General features: G+C 43.9%; 5 protein-coding genes across 6 annotated transcripts; 2 read left to right on the plus strand and 3 right to left on the minus strand.

Moving 5' to 3' along the window:
* Positions 1 to 317: 317 nt before the first annotated feature.
* Positions 318 to 3804, minus strand: BCIN_10g02920 (hypothetical protein). 2 transcript variants are annotated; one of them, XM_024695528.1, is made up of 7 exons: positions 2162 to 3804; positions 2082 to 2103; positions 1957 to 2030; positions 1608 to 1898; positions 1473 to 1511; positions 762 to 1398; positions 318 to 710 (listed from the first exon to the last, which is right to left on the minus strand). In XM_024695528.1, the coding sequence occupies exons 1-7, from the start codon at positions 2398 to 2400 to the stop codon at positions 429 to 431; spliced, it is 1584 nt and encodes a 527-aa protein (XP_024551323.1). In that variant the 5' UTR covers positions 2401 to 3804; the 3' UTR covers positions 318 to 428. The 2 variants fall into 2 exon arrangements, with proteins under 2 accessions (XP_024551323.1, XP_024551322.1); XM_024695529.1 differs by lacking the exon at positions 2082 to 2103.
* A 188-nt stretch (positions 3805 to 3992) lies between these two features.
* Positions 3993 to 5879, plus strand: BCIN_10g02930 (hypothetical protein). The gene is made up of 5 exons (XM_024695530.1): positions 3993 to 5024; positions 5081 to 5207; positions 5264 to 5347; positions 5406 to 5486; positions 5557 to 5879. Exons 1-5 carry the CDS (start codon positions 4482 to 4484, stop codon positions 5691 to 5693), a joined length of 972 nt encoding a protein of 323 aa, XP_024551324.1. The 5' UTR covers positions 3993 to 4481; the 3' UTR covers positions 5694 to 5879.
* Positions 5880 to 5895: 16 nt separating this feature from the next.
* Positions 5896 to 9151, minus strand: Bcstb3. The gene is made up of 2 exons (XM_024695531.1): positions 8427 to 9151; positions 5896 to 8316 (listed from the first exon to the last, which is right to left on the minus strand). The coding sequence occupies exon 2, from the start codon at positions 8284 to 8286 to the stop codon at positions 7186 to 7188; it is 1101 nt and encodes a 366-aa protein (XP_024551325.1). The 5' UTR covers positions 8287 to 8316; positions 8427 to 9151; the 3' UTR covers positions 5896 to 7185.
* Positions 9152 to 10070: 919 nt separating this feature from the next.
* On the minus strand, positions 10071 to 13833 carry Bctop3. Its single transcript, XM_024695532.1, has 6 exons — positions 13453 to 13833; positions 13192 to 13392; positions 12962 to 13140; positions 12743 to 12912; positions 11369 to 12687; positions 10071 to 11300 (listed from the first exon to the last, which is right to left on the minus strand). The coding sequence occupies exons 1-6, from the start codon at positions 13537 to 13539 to the stop codon at positions 11259 to 11261; spliced, it is 1998 nt and encodes a 665-aa protein (XP_024551326.1). The 5' UTR covers positions 13540 to 13833; the 3' UTR covers positions 10071 to 11258.
* A 62-nt stretch (positions 13834 to 13895) lies between these two features.
* Positions 13896 to 15605, plus strand: BCIN_10g02960 (hypothetical protein). Its single transcript, XM_024695533.1, has 4 exons — positions 13896 to 14571; positions 14621 to 14685; positions 14733 to 14956; positions 15012 to 15605. Exons 1-4 carry the CDS (start codon positions 14212 to 14214, stop codon positions 15422 to 15424), a joined length of 1062 nt encoding a protein of 353 aa, XP_024551327.1. The 5' UTR covers positions 13896 to 14211; the 3' UTR covers positions 15425 to 15605.
* The last annotated feature ends 7 nt before the right edge of the window (positions 15606 to 15612 follow it).

Below are 15612 nucleotides of genomic sequence, written 5' to 3' on the forward strand. Positions count from 1 at the left end.
GAAATCTATCAGTTATGCCTGCCTGGCTACCGAAAATCATCCTGTATAAAAAGTTACTACCTTGCTAACCTTGACTTATTATACAAGTAGCGTTTTTCTATTTTCCAGTTGATTTCCAGGGTTGGAAATACAAGAAATTGAGTGATGAGGAAGTCAATAAAAACGCCAAATGCTGCTCTTGCTGTAGTACAATAATGTTAAACTATTCTTCCGCGTGTACTGGTAGTAACTAAAAGTATTGTATCTAAAACTGTAATATGGAAGAGTGCTTGAAGTAGTGCTCAAGCAAAGGTTCAGTCAAAGGGCTCCGATATAACTGTGGTTTTGAACGATTAACTTATTCTCTTCAATGAAATGAAGTGATCTATTCTATAAACTAACTAATACATTTTCTCCGTGTGCTTAAGCAGATGCTTTTGTCTCGAATCTCAACAAATTTGCGCTCCCAACACATCTGGTGCCTGAGAATTTGGGTCACTCTCCAAACTCAACTTTGCAAATTTTCCCTTCTCCCTCAAGGTCTTCCCGTACTTCATAAAAATATAAGGACTAATGAGCCATAAAGTTGCAACCCCAGCTAGTATTGAGCCAGCGATATTCGATCCCAAACCATTATACATTTGGTCAGCAAACAGCGGAAATATTCCAGAGAGAAGGGCTCGAAGGATTGAATACGCGGCGAAGGCAGAAGACGCGTAGACAGTATATGTCTGTATGTGTAAGTCTGGAACTTGAGAGAAGGGTAAGAATAGATAACTTACATCGGCTAAGTAATTTCCAAGTGCATACTCTATTTCATTCGATGCAAATCCAGCACCTGCTAATCCTATCATTGGTACCACCCAATCAATACCATGAACTAAAGGTGGAGTTGTCCAAGCCATAAGCCAAAGGCCAGCCGCCAAAGCTGATGCTCCCGTGGCAAAGCCAACTATTTTGTCTTCTGGTTCTAGTTGCTTCGTTTCTGCACGCTTCTTGAGATGAAAAAATTCTACCAATCTAACGGGGATGCCAAAAATCATGCCTATAGCATATGCAATGAATGCTAAAGAGTATGAAGTGGGGCTAAATCCATATGGTTTGAAGACAATATCTAAAGACTCGGTGAAAAGAAACAGCAGAGAAAATGCTATAGCAGATAAGGTTGCCATTGTGAGAATGATGGGCTCCTGAAAGAATAATTTGGCTGGCTGAATGATGGCACTCTGACAAAAGGTATGAAAATCAGGGACATGATCATCTGCTGTTTGCGTGCGGAGTTTCAGTGTTCCTGCACATGGTTGTATAGCGATAAGATAATTCCCAAGTAGTTTGCTAGGGCGAGTTTCGGAGATGCCTAGGAGAAGGACAACAAGTATGCAGGTAGAGCCGATAGATCCAATATGATACAACCATCGCCTTTATTTGGTCTTGAGTTAGCTTTGGGCTTCATTATCGAGAAATCTCAGGTGCGTAATCTAGGGTCAACTCACCAACCAAGTACGCTAGTGACGTAGGTACCATATATCGGCCTGTTCTACTAGTCAGCCGAGATTCTTCAAAACTCCTTCACTTGGCCGTTTCTTATTTGGAGGGATATTCGAGATATTTTTTCGAAGTCGACTTACCCTAGAGCAGCACCTAGTCCCGCAGATAGTACCCATGCATAGATTGCATGGCCTTGGGTCGCAGGTTCCCACATATCTTCCAGACTGCCTACATTAATAGTTGAAGGAATTGATAGCGTCGCACCCATGATAAAGCGGCCAATATATGCTCCTGCAATGGAGGGTACAAGTCCTGTAATTATACAACTAAGCGGTAGCATAAGAGCTGCACCTATGATTATCGGTTTTCTTCCGAAAGCTTCTGAATATGGTGGAAAGATAATGCTTCCCAGAGCCCCGCCAATTCCGTACCTATATAAACAGATGAGAAAGAACGTTATGAAAGCCAAAACTCAGTGTATACACTTACATGAGAGAAAAAGCAATAAGTGATTGAGTCTGTGAAATGCCATATTCTTTTGCTGCTTGTGTCGCGGCGACCAACTTTTGAAATCGTTAGTATGCACTATGAAAAAAGGATTTGGGGAAACAAACACCCCCGGATTCTAGCAGAGCACTTTATTGAAACAAGTTAATTTTACAGTATTTCCAAGTAACAATGGGGAATTACATACCCAAATGTATCAAGCAAGAAAATGCAAGCCGTATTCGCCAGTTTGCGTTTCAACGGCCAATTTCGAGGATGATTTTGATTTTTTGGAAGCCAATCGATAATGTAGTCATTTGATAATTGGAGACCTAACTCATCGAGTCTTTGAAGTATGTTTGAAATTGAATCCGCTCTTATAGACAATGATGCCTCACTGAGGACTGAAGTAGCCAAGAGCTCTGTCGACTTTTCATTGTCTATCATGATGAATTTCTTTATCGAACGAGTTTCTCAAGATATGCCAAGTCATCAACAAACGTGCAATCATGATGATAGCTGTTGAAATTCTTGGACTTCTTGGTAGATATGTTGTATACAGCACTGACCCAACAGAACAAGATATATTGACGGGATACCACTAGTAAGACAACGCCATTTAAGGAGAATCTAGTGCTGTCGATCATCACATCTAGATACACCGCCACTCTCCTGTATCGTGCAAATGATACTTGAGCAGGAGAGCTCACCTTCGAGGAAGAGATGAAGACTTCTTGAGCACTGTTCCGACATGGTCATGAACACTCTCCGTTTGACGCGCGTGTCAATCTCATACCGATATGCCGGGTCTCCTTGAACGGGGTTTTCAAATAAAAGTGGCGTAGGATTGACGAAAGCCCCATAATGACACAGACAAAACGAAAGGTTTCAACTGCTTGGACATCTTTACTGACTCCAGGCACCTACAAGAACGGACTAAATTGCCGCACTAAAGCACGGCATTGTCAATGCCGGATCTGCTCACTAGAACGGACTCAATTCGCCATAAGATTCGGTCTCTGCAGATGACTAACTTATTGAGTACCGACTGGTTTGATGTGTAAAAAGGTATATGAAATGATCCATATGAAACAAAACAGAAGAAGCATGGCCTAAACTATACTAAGATTGCGGATACATAGAATGCTGCGAGTCATACAATGTCTCGTCTCCTATCCGAGGTACCTGGAATATTACGCCACTTCAGCTCGAACTACACACCAGAATAGCTATGCAGAATAACCACCAGCGAAAAACAACACAATACATATAAAGGCTCTTCAAAGCTTTTAGGTGACAGAGCTGCCTTGAACAGAAATGTACCTCGTTTGTTGGAACATTGGGAATTGCTGGAACTCATGAACCTGTTCATTTAGAAGAAGTAGAAATGGTAGCAAGCTGTCCTTCCTAAAGCACCTGGGTAGCCTTTGCCATTCAACTCGCATCGAGGCTAGAAATGATAAATCGTCCAGGTCGATCTGTGCAACGACTTTGGGTATATACTTGAATGTCGCACAAGTGAAAAGATGTTGACGAAACAAGATTGGCGATGCTAGAGAAGCCATGAGTGCTAGTATGAATATCATATATGAGGCATTTTGTCCATGGCTTCAGATGAAACTCCGGCAATTCATTTGCCTCTCTCTCTCTCGCAAAAGACGTCGACGTCTGGGTGTCTGGATGGTAAAGGAATGTAATCAGGATATATAAAGAGAGCCCAATCTTGGTCTCATATTATTCACGAGTTTCATCCCAAAAGATGCCATGTTTCTTGCGAACCATCCATCATATTTATGGCTATGAAGAAGTTTCCGGATGGCGTAATGGACGACGACTTCTTAAAAGGACCTCGGGATGTGGAGGTGGAGGTGGGCCGTGGAGATAATCTTAGTCCCACCGCTTTCATCATTTGTATTGGCGGAAAACTTCCAAAGGTGGGGATGGCGGGGATGGCGGGGACGACCTTGTCGGCCTTTTGCTATTAATCCACCGACTCTACGTAACCTTGCCTCTGCAATATTCTTCTCTTCTCTCCTCTCGTCTTGTCGTCCCTCCTTTTTTTTTACCGACAATACAAAACTACTAGCCGACCTCCAATGTCAGCTTACCAGACATCTCAAGCAAAGATCGAAGATGTTCGGATATTAAAATGAACTCATTTGCTACCTCCTAAATCCGTTGGTATCATTCTCTTGGCTGCTTCAGTCGCTTGACAACGGCCAGGGTATGCGATATCTCCATTCTTGCGTCTACTTCTCATTTGACAACGACGATCAGCAATTCCTTCTTTTGTGGTCAGCAACCAGGTATATATATGAGATCGAAGCCATATTCGATTATTCGGCGTTTGTATGCTGCAATCATGCAGATGCCAAGAATGGGCTATCGCTATAAGTATATGATGATGATTATTTCTTTTCGTGCTATGATAAGTCTATCATTGTTTTCCTGTTGTCGCATTTCATCACGTATCAATGAACATCTAATTGGACTTGATATCACAATATACCCATTGCAATTCCACAACAATGTCCGCCTTCTCCCGCTCCAGCACTGGCATCTCCGTTACACAGCACTTCTCCTGTCTCATAGACAACAAAATAATCCTCATAACAGGTCCCTCAACCAATAGTATCGGCGCTGAAACTGCCATCTCACTTGCCCACGCATCCCCATCCATAATTCTCCTAGCAGGACGTTCAGAAGCCAAGATTTCCCCTGTCATCAAAGAAATTCATACTCTCAACCCCTCCATCACAACCCATTTCATTCCCCTCGATCTCGCTTCTCAGAAATCGATAAGAAAAGCCGCTTTTTTGATCAATAGCTTGGTTGGAAAAATCGATATTCTGATTAACAATGCAGGTGTAATGGCTGTCCCGACGTACCAAACGACTGAAGATGGAATTGAATTACAATTTGGTTGTAATCATATCGGTCATTTTCTACTTACCAATCTGGTTTTGGAGAAACTTTTGAAGGCAGGGAGAGGGGGGCGAGCGAGAATTATCAATGTTAGTAGTACTGGGTATGAACTTGGGGGTGTTCAATTCGATGATTGGAATTTCAACGTATATACACTGCCCTCACCCAAATTTCCATGCATGAGGATTAATCACAAGAGTAGGAAGGAGAAGACTACGACCCTTGGCAAGCATATGCACAATCCAAAACGGCGAATGTGTTATTCTCCGGCACTTTGGCCGCAAGACTAAAGGGAAAAAATGTACAATCTTTTGCGCTTCAGCCTGGATGTGAGTTTTTCAAAATCCCATCCCAAATAATTATCAAATATTGACGAAAGTCCCAGATGTACCAACCAGCAATCTCCAAGCTCATGTCACTCCAGACATGTGGAGCAATGTGTTGCAACAAATTTCCGAATCGTCGGGTGGTATATACCCCCTGGTCACTCGCTACATGCGTTGCATAGCAGACTAACACCCCTTCAGGCCAAGAATTTGAACCTCCAAAAACACTACAGGAAGGGTGTTCTACCACCTTAGTCGCAGCTTTAGATCCATCTATCTCAGGTACTCTCCTCTCCTTTTCACCTGCCTCCACGACCTCACTACGTAAACCAAACCGCTAACCCCACCCCAGAATCATCCGGCGGATTCCTTCAAGACTGCATCATCAGACCCGTACCCCAGGATCACGCAGTAGGCGTCGGGAACCAAGTTCGATTATGGGATTTGAGCGAGAGGTTAGTGGGGCAGCAATTTGACATTTTCATTTAAAAGATATCATGATTCTTATTCGAGGGACAGTCATCAATATGTATTATTTTATCACAGGTTAGTTATGGCAGCTCAGAGCGGAAGACCCCCCTTTTTTGTACTTGTAGTTGTAACCTTGGGGCGTCTGGAATAAAATTGTCAGGCGGTTTAAAATATACATATTCAATCTGGGCATTAATCAAGACAATCATTTAGTTAAATCTGACATTCCATTGCCTATTCCTGAATGGGAGAACAAAACTTAACCACTCACCCCATGCAAATCACAACCGCAGTCCAAATTCAAATCCAAATCGCCTCAAATCTAACTCCGCAAAAATCATCACGTAACCATAATCCCATATAATTAGTCAGTCCAGTCCAGTCTACTCAAGATTCCGACACCAATTCTCATATCCCATCTCCCACCTCTACTACTCAATAACAATAATAAAAAGGGGGAGGGAGCAAAGAAGAGAAGAGAAGAAAAGAAGGGAAAAGAAGCGAGATCCCATCCATCTAGTTTAATTCATCAACTCCTTCCACACCAAACCTAACCCCATGTACAAGTTCAAAATTCATTCATGGATTAGTGAAGTCAAAAATAGTACATGCCAATGTTGTCAAAACAAAAATAGACACTAATGAATGAGATGCATCCGCATAAGAAACTATTCCTATACCCGCTTAGATCATGCATGCGTACGCAGACTTGACAAGTAAAGCTTCATCCACAGTCGCTTCACCTAAAATTTAATCGCATGGCAAGCGTTAACTCATATCATACCACATTGCAGCACAGAAGAGCAAATCACAACCAAACATTGTACGAAATAAACGCGTCCATTAAACTATGATCTCGAGACTGCAATTAAGCGCTCAAAATTAAACTCCTAAACTGGACCGTCATTTCAATCTTCCCTTCCCCCAAAAGTAACCTCCCTCCATTCTCCATCAAGCATCTTATAGATTTCTCCTCCCAGAATGATGCGTCCAGTCATCTCTCGCTCTAACTCATATCGCGTCGCCAAGGGTATATTAAAGATAATTATGTGTAAAAGTTCAAAGGTGAATAAAACCAAATTTATGTTGATTTGAGTGAAGATTTTTCTCCCATTCGTCAATGTCGATACGATTTGAGGGTATGAATGTTGAATAATATGTCATAACCGTCGTACTTAAAAAGCAAAGCCCCCAGTAAAGTAAGTGGAGCAGTTGTTGAATATAAAAAGGATGTATGTGCAAAAGTAAAGCTTGTGTGGAGGTAGAGATACCGAGCGCACGAGGATTAGCACAGGCTCAAGGTCATCGTCCGTTGTCCCACAAAAAGTATCAAAAACGCCATGCTCCCGTACTCGCTGATGCGAGGGGGCATATCCCATATCCCATTTCGGTTTCCCATCAGATCGTCAATTCGCGTGTTGAAAAATAAATAATTCGATCAATGCTCGCCGGCAATAGGTTCACGCTAATTCCCGCCATATGCAACCATCCCAAAACTCCACGCAGAAATCTATACAGAACCAAGTCGTAAAAGTGCTTCGATGGCTTCTCGTTCTTGAGAATCTGCAGAAGCCATGTTCAAAGCTGTGAAACCGTTAGGGGTGTGAGTTCGTGCTGGTGTTGGAGCTGATTGTCCAACAACAGAACGCAACCCTCCCCTATATACATGAGAATTGAAAACTTGTGGAAGTGGTCCAGAGGTGAAGGGACCAGATGCCGAGTAAGAAGCTGCTCGCAATGCAGCGGCTCCAACAGCTGCCCAGTCCTCTTCATCTGTTACATCGTTTGGGTCATCCTCCATCATCACGTCGTCTCCAACCTCAGATGAGGAAGAACCCGACTCATCGCCATCTAAGGACATTTTGTCGGCCTCATCAGGCATCGAGACATCATCTCCGTGAGAGAAAAATGCCGAATCCCCCGCCCAACTTGACCCTGGTTCATTAAGACGTGTTCGCGTAAATGACCACCCTTGGTTGTTGGCGATTGGCATCCCAATCGGATAGGTATCTGGTAAGCTCGGTGGTGGTGAGTTCCCAAAAGCTCGACCCATTCTTGCCGGATGCCCCTTTAGTCTCGCGTCCCATCGGCCCCAACCCACTTTCTCGAACAACACATTTCCTTTTACACCGCCAGCCTCACCGCCATTGCCACGTCCCTCCAAAGCGCCCACAACAAGTCTTCTAGCTTTCGCGGGAGGAATTCCAGAAAAGCCGGGGACTGAAGTAGTAAGATAGCCCATGATGTGCCGGATCGCAAGTGGGCCATGATCCAACAGAATTTCGGGAAGATGGTGTTTAGCCAATAAACTAGGAGTAATAGCACCAGTGGTATCCAATCCTGGCGATCCGATATCCGATGTTCCTTCATTTCCACTTCCGTCCTGTAAGTCTAGGTCGGATTCAACATGCTCCAAATTGAGTTGGGGCAGTGGCGAACGCGTGCCAAAAGACTTGGTAACATGCGGAGGTAGGTTTGGAGAAATAGAGTTCGGGGGAGTAGGAAGAGGGTGGCCATTGGTAGCAGGAACACTTCGAGCCGCTACAGCAGTTAAGCTGTCTCGACCGAATGGTGTTGGGATCTTGCGAGCAGAGATAGCTACTGAAGCCATTTTTGACGTTGGATCAGATGATTTGTTTCTCTAAAAGTGCGCGACACAAGATCAGTATTTGGATTCTCGAAAAGACGTGTTGGGTTGGGTGACTCAGAAGAATGCAACACCAACACCAACACCTTGATGGGCTGACTCACTTCGATCTGCGATAGAAAGGTTGCAAGCGAATTGAACAGTTTGGTAATTTAATACGAAGCAACTCTTGATCGTGTAGTGAGAGGAAGCAAACGGAATGGACTGGAACCTTATCGTCGAAAAGGACGAAGTTGTTGGGAAGATGTGCGAGTGAGCAAGGTAATGGTGGGCGTCGACAGATAAGTGAGCTATTTGGATCGGGTCCGGAAAGGGAAGCAAGCAACAGGGAGTGCAGCGACGTTAAGTTTGTAGCGGAAGAGCGAACCAACGCAAATGCGATTAGAGAGACTGAGAAGCAAATTGAGAGAAGAGTAAAATCGAGGAGGCGACGATGTATGGGAGGAAAGTGGAAGCGTTGGAGATAAATAGATAGAGATAGAGATAGAGATAGAGACAAGAAAGTTTATATGAACCGACGCTGCTATTTTGAGCTTTGTCTTTGTCTTTGTCTTTGTCTTTGTCTCCCTCCCCTTGGAGTTGGCTGTTGCGCGCCTTTCTGGTATTTGCTGTGTGCGGTGCACAAGGGAGTCACGGCCCAGTACGAGTAGAGTAGCATGGCAGGACATGAGGATGGTCAAGTGGAATAGACCGGATCGATTCCAGCAGGGTATGCCCCAGTTAGGCTTAGCGTGACGCAGCTAGTGCATTGGCAGTATTATAATATTAAACCTCCGTAGAATCCCAAATGCAAAGACCAAGAACTTCCAAATCTAGGCGTGGCAGTCACTAGGGAGGCCCCTGTGTGCTGAGAATTCACGAGTTATGCAATCTTTTATGTATCCAATCATAAATAAAGAAACAAAGTATGCAAGTCCTCGTGATTTGTGATTTGTCCAGAGCCACCAGATCCATCATCATCTTTCAATTTCAATTACTTGATACCACTAACGTTGACTTACTTCACGAATGTCTCGCAAATCCCGAAGATGTCTCTCCGCGTCGTCTCTGCCGTGTATATCATACTACGTGTTTGAGATTGGAGAAAGTTCACGGGTGATCTCCAACGAGCACTTTGAAAAGAACATTCTGTTCGACCTGTAGCCAGTAATCAAGGAAGTGACGCTCCGCTGGCTCGCCGAGGGCCACTGCCGTAGAGGCAGACTAGATAATTAAGATAAAAGACTGATGTCGAGCGCAGCGAGCTATGGGGGTTTGGGGCAAGCCCCCATGAAAACAGCAATCAATTAATGCCTACTCTGAGCATTTGGTCATTCTGCCTCTGGCTATACGAGTGTTAGAACGCAAAACCGGATTTGTATTGATTTGCATTTGTATTTGCATTGAATTCCCTCGAAATAACCTGCTACAAGTAATACCAAGAGCAGGTAGGTAGGTATGTAATACTAAGATAATGCCGCTATCTCTCGTGCATCTATCTGGGCTCACCTGAGCAAGTAAGCATCCCTTGGAGAATGTTTTACTACTTCGAGCATCTCATCTATCTCATCCACATGAATGACTACTGACTGTACTTTCGCTTCTACGCTTTGCTGAGTCTACTCGTGGCGCACCGAGAAACTAGGTATCTAGCCAGCCACATGTACTGATAAATGAAATCTCACATTATCAACATCATACAGTCATAACAGTAGTAAAACCATTTGGGAATAGTTCAACATACAGAGACAGCACAATATTCCTCACTTTGCAATTTTCCATATCAATTTGTGGTATCAATAGCTAGGTTATCTGGTGTCTAAACCCTAGCTATCAAGTCCATTGCCCTCGTCTAAAGCCCTATCGCCCCCCTCTCCAAGTGATCGACGGACTTTAACAAGTGTCCGTACATATCACGCAGTCATTCTTCCGCGCACACACTAGAATATTTGAATAAATCCATTCCAAAACTAACTTTCCTAGTCGATAGGGAAACGGCAGCTCATTGCCTCGGATAAAGTGGCCAAAAGATCGACTTTTAAGGGACCATCCGACCATTCCATACCAGGCGTAAGAACTGCGTATACTTTAGTTAGTATTCTGAAGAACCATTCACGTTTCTTTCAACTTCATCTTCATTGGATTCTGGGTCAACGCCGGTACCTGATCAGCGGACATTCTGTAACGATTAGTATAAACACTAGGTAAATCCTACGCGTATTCATTGTAAACTCAAATTGTTGCTTTGGTAGTCATGACTTGTAAAATCGTAGTTAATGATTCCCCCACCTTTTACTCGGGTATGCAGAGCACTACAAGATTCACCCGAGTCACCATTTCGTGTGGTAAAAACCACCACTACCATCCCCCACGTTCCACAAATCATGTCTTGATAAGTTGATAACGATTTCTTAATTTCTCACAACTATATTAGATTCCGTGAACTTTACCCGGATGAGCCAGACGAGAATTGCGAAACCGGCGAAACTCCAATTGTTTTCTAGGTTGGGGTTAGGTTGCGGTTTCTAGATTCACATATCCGAACGATTTAATGCAACTGTCTTCCATCTATCCTCAGCCACTCGAATGCTATCGCGCTTCTCCAAGGAAGAGGTTAGTAAGAGAGGTACGTGATCCGGGGAAGTACGGGTAGCGAAGCGGCACGCACAATCTTTTAAATATTGAGCTTGCCGAAAATCGGACTTTTGGGAAGAAAGAACAACAAAACTATTGTGGTATGCTTGGGCAATGGTCAAGTTGTCCAATCTCTTTAGATAACTCGAAAGCTTGCGCTCCGTACAATTCTCTCTTCGTGATACTTTTATGCCCAATCCGTCATGTTAAGCCGAGGAAGCACCATAGACTGACCCGACATATGGAGGTGAAGATGGGATGGAGAACGCTAATTATGCAATCAATTGCAAACAACCGACCAAGCCAAAATCAAATGGGTATTGCTAACGCCCAGCTCCACCGCTAAGTACATATTTTCTACATGCCTAAACAATATATGTTAGAGATTGTGGTGATTGTGGGGCCGTGTGAATGGAGTCATGATGTCACTTACTGCTTTCAAGACACTCAATCTCTCCGTGGAGTCAAGAAACACCCGATAGTATTGCGTTAGACTTTCATGAACAACATTCTGACGCGTATTCTGCCCTTCACAAATGGCTTTCATCTTGAGCTCCATCTGTTTTCTCAGAAATGGTTTGCTGAGGCTGACTTCAAACTCCATGCTGTCATAGCCTTCCACTAGGGCAACTCCAAGTGTGGTCGGGATAAACTCTTCCACTCCACCTCTGCCCCCCGCATCTGCAGCTGCAGCTCCCCCTCTACCTCCTCTTCCACCTCTTCCACCGCGTCCGCCACGTCCTCCTCGACCTGCAGCTGGCGTGTTGTCATCATTATTTCTGGCAGTGGCCCCACCTACCTTAGGCCGCGTAAACACGTATTCACGCTCTTTGATTTTAGCAATATGCTCGGCCATCGTTGCATCAGTACCGATTCCATTTGCGTCCATTAAAGCAATAAGATCAGGTTCGGTTAAAAATCCTGGGGCTGTTGTTTTCCCATCCGTAATCATAGCTTCATCAGGTTCAAACCTTTCTCCAAGGGTAAATTTTGGCAATGATGTGCTGCTGTTCCATCTCTCATAAACGTAAACATCCAGATAGTTTTTTGCCAGCACAACTAGTCCATGCGTGTGAAAAGTTTCCTCCCCGTATTCAAGCTCCACGTCGGTTGCCTGTCCTTTAGCATCTTCTGAGCAACAGGCTAGAAACCTACGAACAACAAATTCGTAAACCCGAGCTTCTTCTGGTCTCAAAGCAGTGGATGCAACGTATGTCACGGGATGAATAGGCGGGTGTGCCTTATCGTCATTTCGGCCCTCTCGAGGCCAATGAAATCCCCCATTCACCAAATTCTGAGCAAACGGTCCCCATCGATTATCTTGGACTTGCTTTTCGATCAGCGCTCTCAAATTCATCCCTTTGTCGAATCGATCAGTCTCCGTCCTTGGATAACTAATAAAACCTTTTGTGTAGAGACTCTCTGCTGCAGTCATAGCTACCTGACTGTTCATGTTTAGCCAGCGACTAGCAGCTTTCTGTAACTCGACGGTTGTTAAAGGAAGAGGCTTCCACTTGCTAGTCGGTTTCTCCTGTACCTTGGTGACTTTGGCAACCTTTGCAGCAAGACAACGCTCAAACAATATGATTACAACCGCTCGGTCAAACAGACGATTGCGCTTCCAATTGAAGACGACATTCATATTTTCTCGATTGTGCGTGACCTTGATACTCCAGAATGGTTCGGGTACGAAGTTCTTTACTTTGAAATATCGATCAACAACGAAACCAAGAGTGGGAAACTGACAAGAACCTAGGCCAATGTCAGTATGCAAGTGTCTCGACAAGATGGGAATGAAGCTGTTTACCATAGCTCAACATTTTTGTTGCTAATGGCCCTCCTAACTTTTGAAGGTTGGTTGTCTGAAATCGTGTAAATGCATACCCAATCCTTAGGTCAAGTTCTATACGAGCAGCCACAGCATCTACTTGACGTTGGTCTAAGTTGACTGGGTTCTTAGCTGCTTGAATTACATGTCTTTTGCGGTTAGCAACAATTTGAAATGATAAAATGTACATTCACTTACGCCCGCTCAATATTACTGAACCTTGCCCTCTTGATCTCGATTCGCGGGTTGCCTTTAAGCGCTTGAGCTCTCACTTCGCCACCAATATGTTCTCCCTCCCGATCGCAATCAGTCCATATGAAAAGAGCCTTGGCATCTCTTGCCTGAGCCTCGATATTCTGTGCAATATCTTTCTTATCCTATGGAAATACATCAGTGGAAAAACAGCGGAGCAAAGGAGACCACATTACCTCAGAAACAGATTCAATAACCCGGGCTTTGAAAAAGAGTTCTTGGGGTGGCGGGTCAGTCCAACCTTTGTGAGTTGGAGCAACATCAAGAGAGGTAAGATGCCCTAAGACCGAAGTCATGACCGCATTACAATTACCCCATTGTCCACCAAAATCGAAGGTAAATGAGTAATTCTTGATGTATTTGTTGCGAGTGTTTGTCTTATTTGATCATTAGATGATGATAGTAATAGTGTAACAAAATTTGACACTGTGACTTACCGCTTGAGCACTGCCCCCAGCCAAATGATTAGCCACAGCTTTGGCAATAGAAGGTTTCTCTGCAACACAAAGAATCTTTACAGCCATCTTGATGTCAGGTTCACGCGTGATCATTCACGTGCGGCGCCTTCCCATCGCCAACTCCTGAAGCTACGAGGCCTTGTGGATGAAACTCTTATAACGCTTCCCTCTGTGACACGGGCGAACGAACGTCTTGGTCTATAAGCATTGTTTTGTTACTCAGCTTTCGAGAATTGGTCTAACGGGGTATGAACTTGTAAGAGTATCATGAAACCGTTTGCAGAGTTTTCTGTATCCCTCAGTATCAGTCAATAAAACTTATGTATAGAAATTGATGCCTATGCTGTTGCCGTCAATTCCAGGTTGAGGAGATTACCTTGGATAGTATTTTATGCATTTGCATATTTACATCCAACATTTATGCATTTATGCATTTGTTCAATGTGCCCGTAGCTCATCGAACTCGATGATTGGCTGTAGCTCCATGCATCCCTGTCGGTGTATGTATCCCCGCTAAATGAAAAACGATGTCATTCAGAGCTTCAGAATTCAAGCTTCACTTCATTCACTCCATTCACTCCATTCACTCTTCTTCTTTCGCCTCTGTGGCCGATATCAATTCATTGGAAGTTTGAGGATATACTGCTTGGTAGGTATCAGAAGCCAGCTTGACTCACCTAATTATCACTCTGTCACTTCCTCAATCTCGAGCCAAAGAGAAGATAACTTGCCACAAATATGGCTTTGCCAGTCATTAAAGCAATCGAGGACTGTTCAAACATCACGAAAACAGTCTTGCCATACCTTCCACAATTGTACGATTTACCTCAGCAAGTACTTCAATCATATTCAAATCCTACGGAGCTCCGAAATCTCTATCTGGCTACGAATCCACTCATAACTGCTTTCGCATTCTCGTTGTTCTTAACGCCCGTGTTTCTATTGGTTTCCGAGGTCAACAAAAACTATTCTCAAGTCGACAGATGCTGGAGTATCTTGCCTACCATATATAATGCTCATTTTGCCATCTATGCACACCTTTCTGGTCTACCAACAGGGCGACTAGACAATGTCCTCGCTTTTAGTACGATCTGGAGTGTATGTAGTACCCCTCTCGATTTAGGAGTCTGGTTTTGACAAACAACAGTTACGTCTGACATATAATTACTGGAGAAAGGGTGGCTATAGCATTGGGTCCGAGGACTATCGCTGGTATGTTTCTCTTCGACAGGTATAAGTGTGGGCTAATCACTTCTTAGGGAGATTGTCCGACGAAACGTTCCTCCAGCACTCTTCTTCGTCTTCAATGTCGCCTTTATATCGTTGGCGCAAAGCATTCTACTCTTTCTAATTGCAACGCCGTCATATGTTATGCTCTTAGCTGCACGATATGGAGTACCGTGGACAACGGCAGATTTGATATTCTCCAGAGGTCTTGTTACTCTTGTTGTGTTTGAGTATTTTGCAGATGGGCAACAGTGGAGTATGTGATTATAGATGTTCTTTTTGACTCGTAGCTAATGTATTTCCAAAATCAGACTATCAAACCGCGAAGCAACAATACCTGAAGACGGCTAAAGTACAAGGAGGATTCGACCAAGAATCGCTCGACCGCGGCTTTGTGACCTCTGGTCTCTGGTCCTTGAGCAGACACCCAAACTTCGCCGCTGAACAGACTATATGGGTAGTACTCTATACGTGGGGCTGCTGGACCAGTGAAGTATTATTCAATTGGACGTTTGCCGGCGCTATGTCATACTTGATCCTTTTCCAGGCCTCAACTTGGCTCACCGAGCTCATTACTGCCAAAAAATATCCAGATTATCAGCAATATCAAGCCCGGGTTGGCAAATTCTTGCCTAACATCTTTTCTACCGGGCCAATTTTCGCCAAGGTGGAGAAGAAAGCAGCGACTAAAGGCGATCGAAGAAAGGCTTCAGCCAGCAAGTAAACAGATAGCAATTCCAAATGAGGTTTTGATTTTTCATGCTTAGAGCCTCAAACAGCTGGTTAGAATAGGCAGACAACAAGAGAAGGGCTAGAAAGTTTGCCCTTAAAACGTACAGAAGAGATCTAATTGTATTCCCTGGATGTCGCCACATAATATTTACAATTAATGTCACTGTGCATCAACTCAGA

This window comes from Botrytis cinerea, chromosome 10 (genome assembly GCF_000143535.2).
Source record: "Botrytis cinerea B05.10 chromosome 10, complete sequence".
Classification (NCBI taxonomy): Eukaryota; Fungi; Ascomycota; class Leotiomycetes; order Helotiales; family Sclerotiniaceae; genus Botrytis; species Botrytis cinerea.

Bases quoted from the DNA above. Each gene is read 5' to 3' on its own strand.
- BCIN_10g02920 (XM_024695528.1), bottom strand. From the start codon at position 2,400: ATGATAGACAATGAAAAGTCGACAGAGCTCTTGGCTACTTCAGTCCTC. The intron at 1,899-1,956 runs GTAAGTGTATAC...CTGTTTATATAG, and splicing joins CTTATTGCTTTTTCTCTCAT to GTACGGAATTGGCGGGGCTC. The intron at 711-761 runs GTAAGTTATCTA...TTACACATACAG, and splicing joins TTGGAAATTACTTAGCCGAT to ACATATACTGTCTACGCGTC.
- BCIN_10g02930 (XM_024695530.1), top strand. From the start codon at position 4,482: ATGTCCGCCTTCTCCCGCTCCAGCACTGGCATCTCCGTTACACAGCAC. The intron at 5,025-5,080 runs GTATATACACTG...TCACAAGAGTAG, and splicing joins TCGATGATTGGAATTTCAAC to GAAGGAGAAGACTACGACCC. The intron at 5,348-5,405 runs GTATATACCCCC...ACACCCCTTCAG, and splicing joins AATTTCCGAATCGTCGGGTG to GCCAAGAATTTGAACCTCCA.
- Bcstb3 (XM_024695531.1), bottom strand. From the start codon at position 8,286: ATGGCTTCAGTAGCTATCTCTGCTCGCAAGATCCCAACACCATTCGGT.
- Bctop3 (XM_024695532.1), bottom strand. From the start codon at position 13,539: ATGGCTGTAAAGATTCTTTGTGTTGCAGAGAAACCTTCTATTGCCAAA. The intron at 13,393-13,452 runs GTAAGTCACAGT...TGATCAAATAAG, and splicing joins CTGGGGGCAGTGCTCAAGCG to ACAAACACTCGCAACAAATA. The intron at 12,688-12,742 runs GTAAACAGCTTC...ACATTGGCCTAG, and splicing joins AACAAAAATGTTGAGCTATG to GTTCTTGTCAGTTTCCCACT.
- BCIN_10g02960 (XM_024695533.1), top strand. From the start codon at position 14,212: ATGGCTTTGCCAGTCATTAAAGCAATCGAGGACTGTTCAAACATCACG. The intron at 14,572-14,620 runs GTATGTAGTACC...GACAAACAACAG, and splicing joins CTTTTAGTACGATCTGGAGT to TTACGTCTGACATATAATTA. The intron at 14,957-15,011 runs GTATGTGATTAT...TTCCAAAATCAG, and splicing joins TGCAGATGGGCAACAGTGGA to ACTATCAAACCGCGAAGCAA.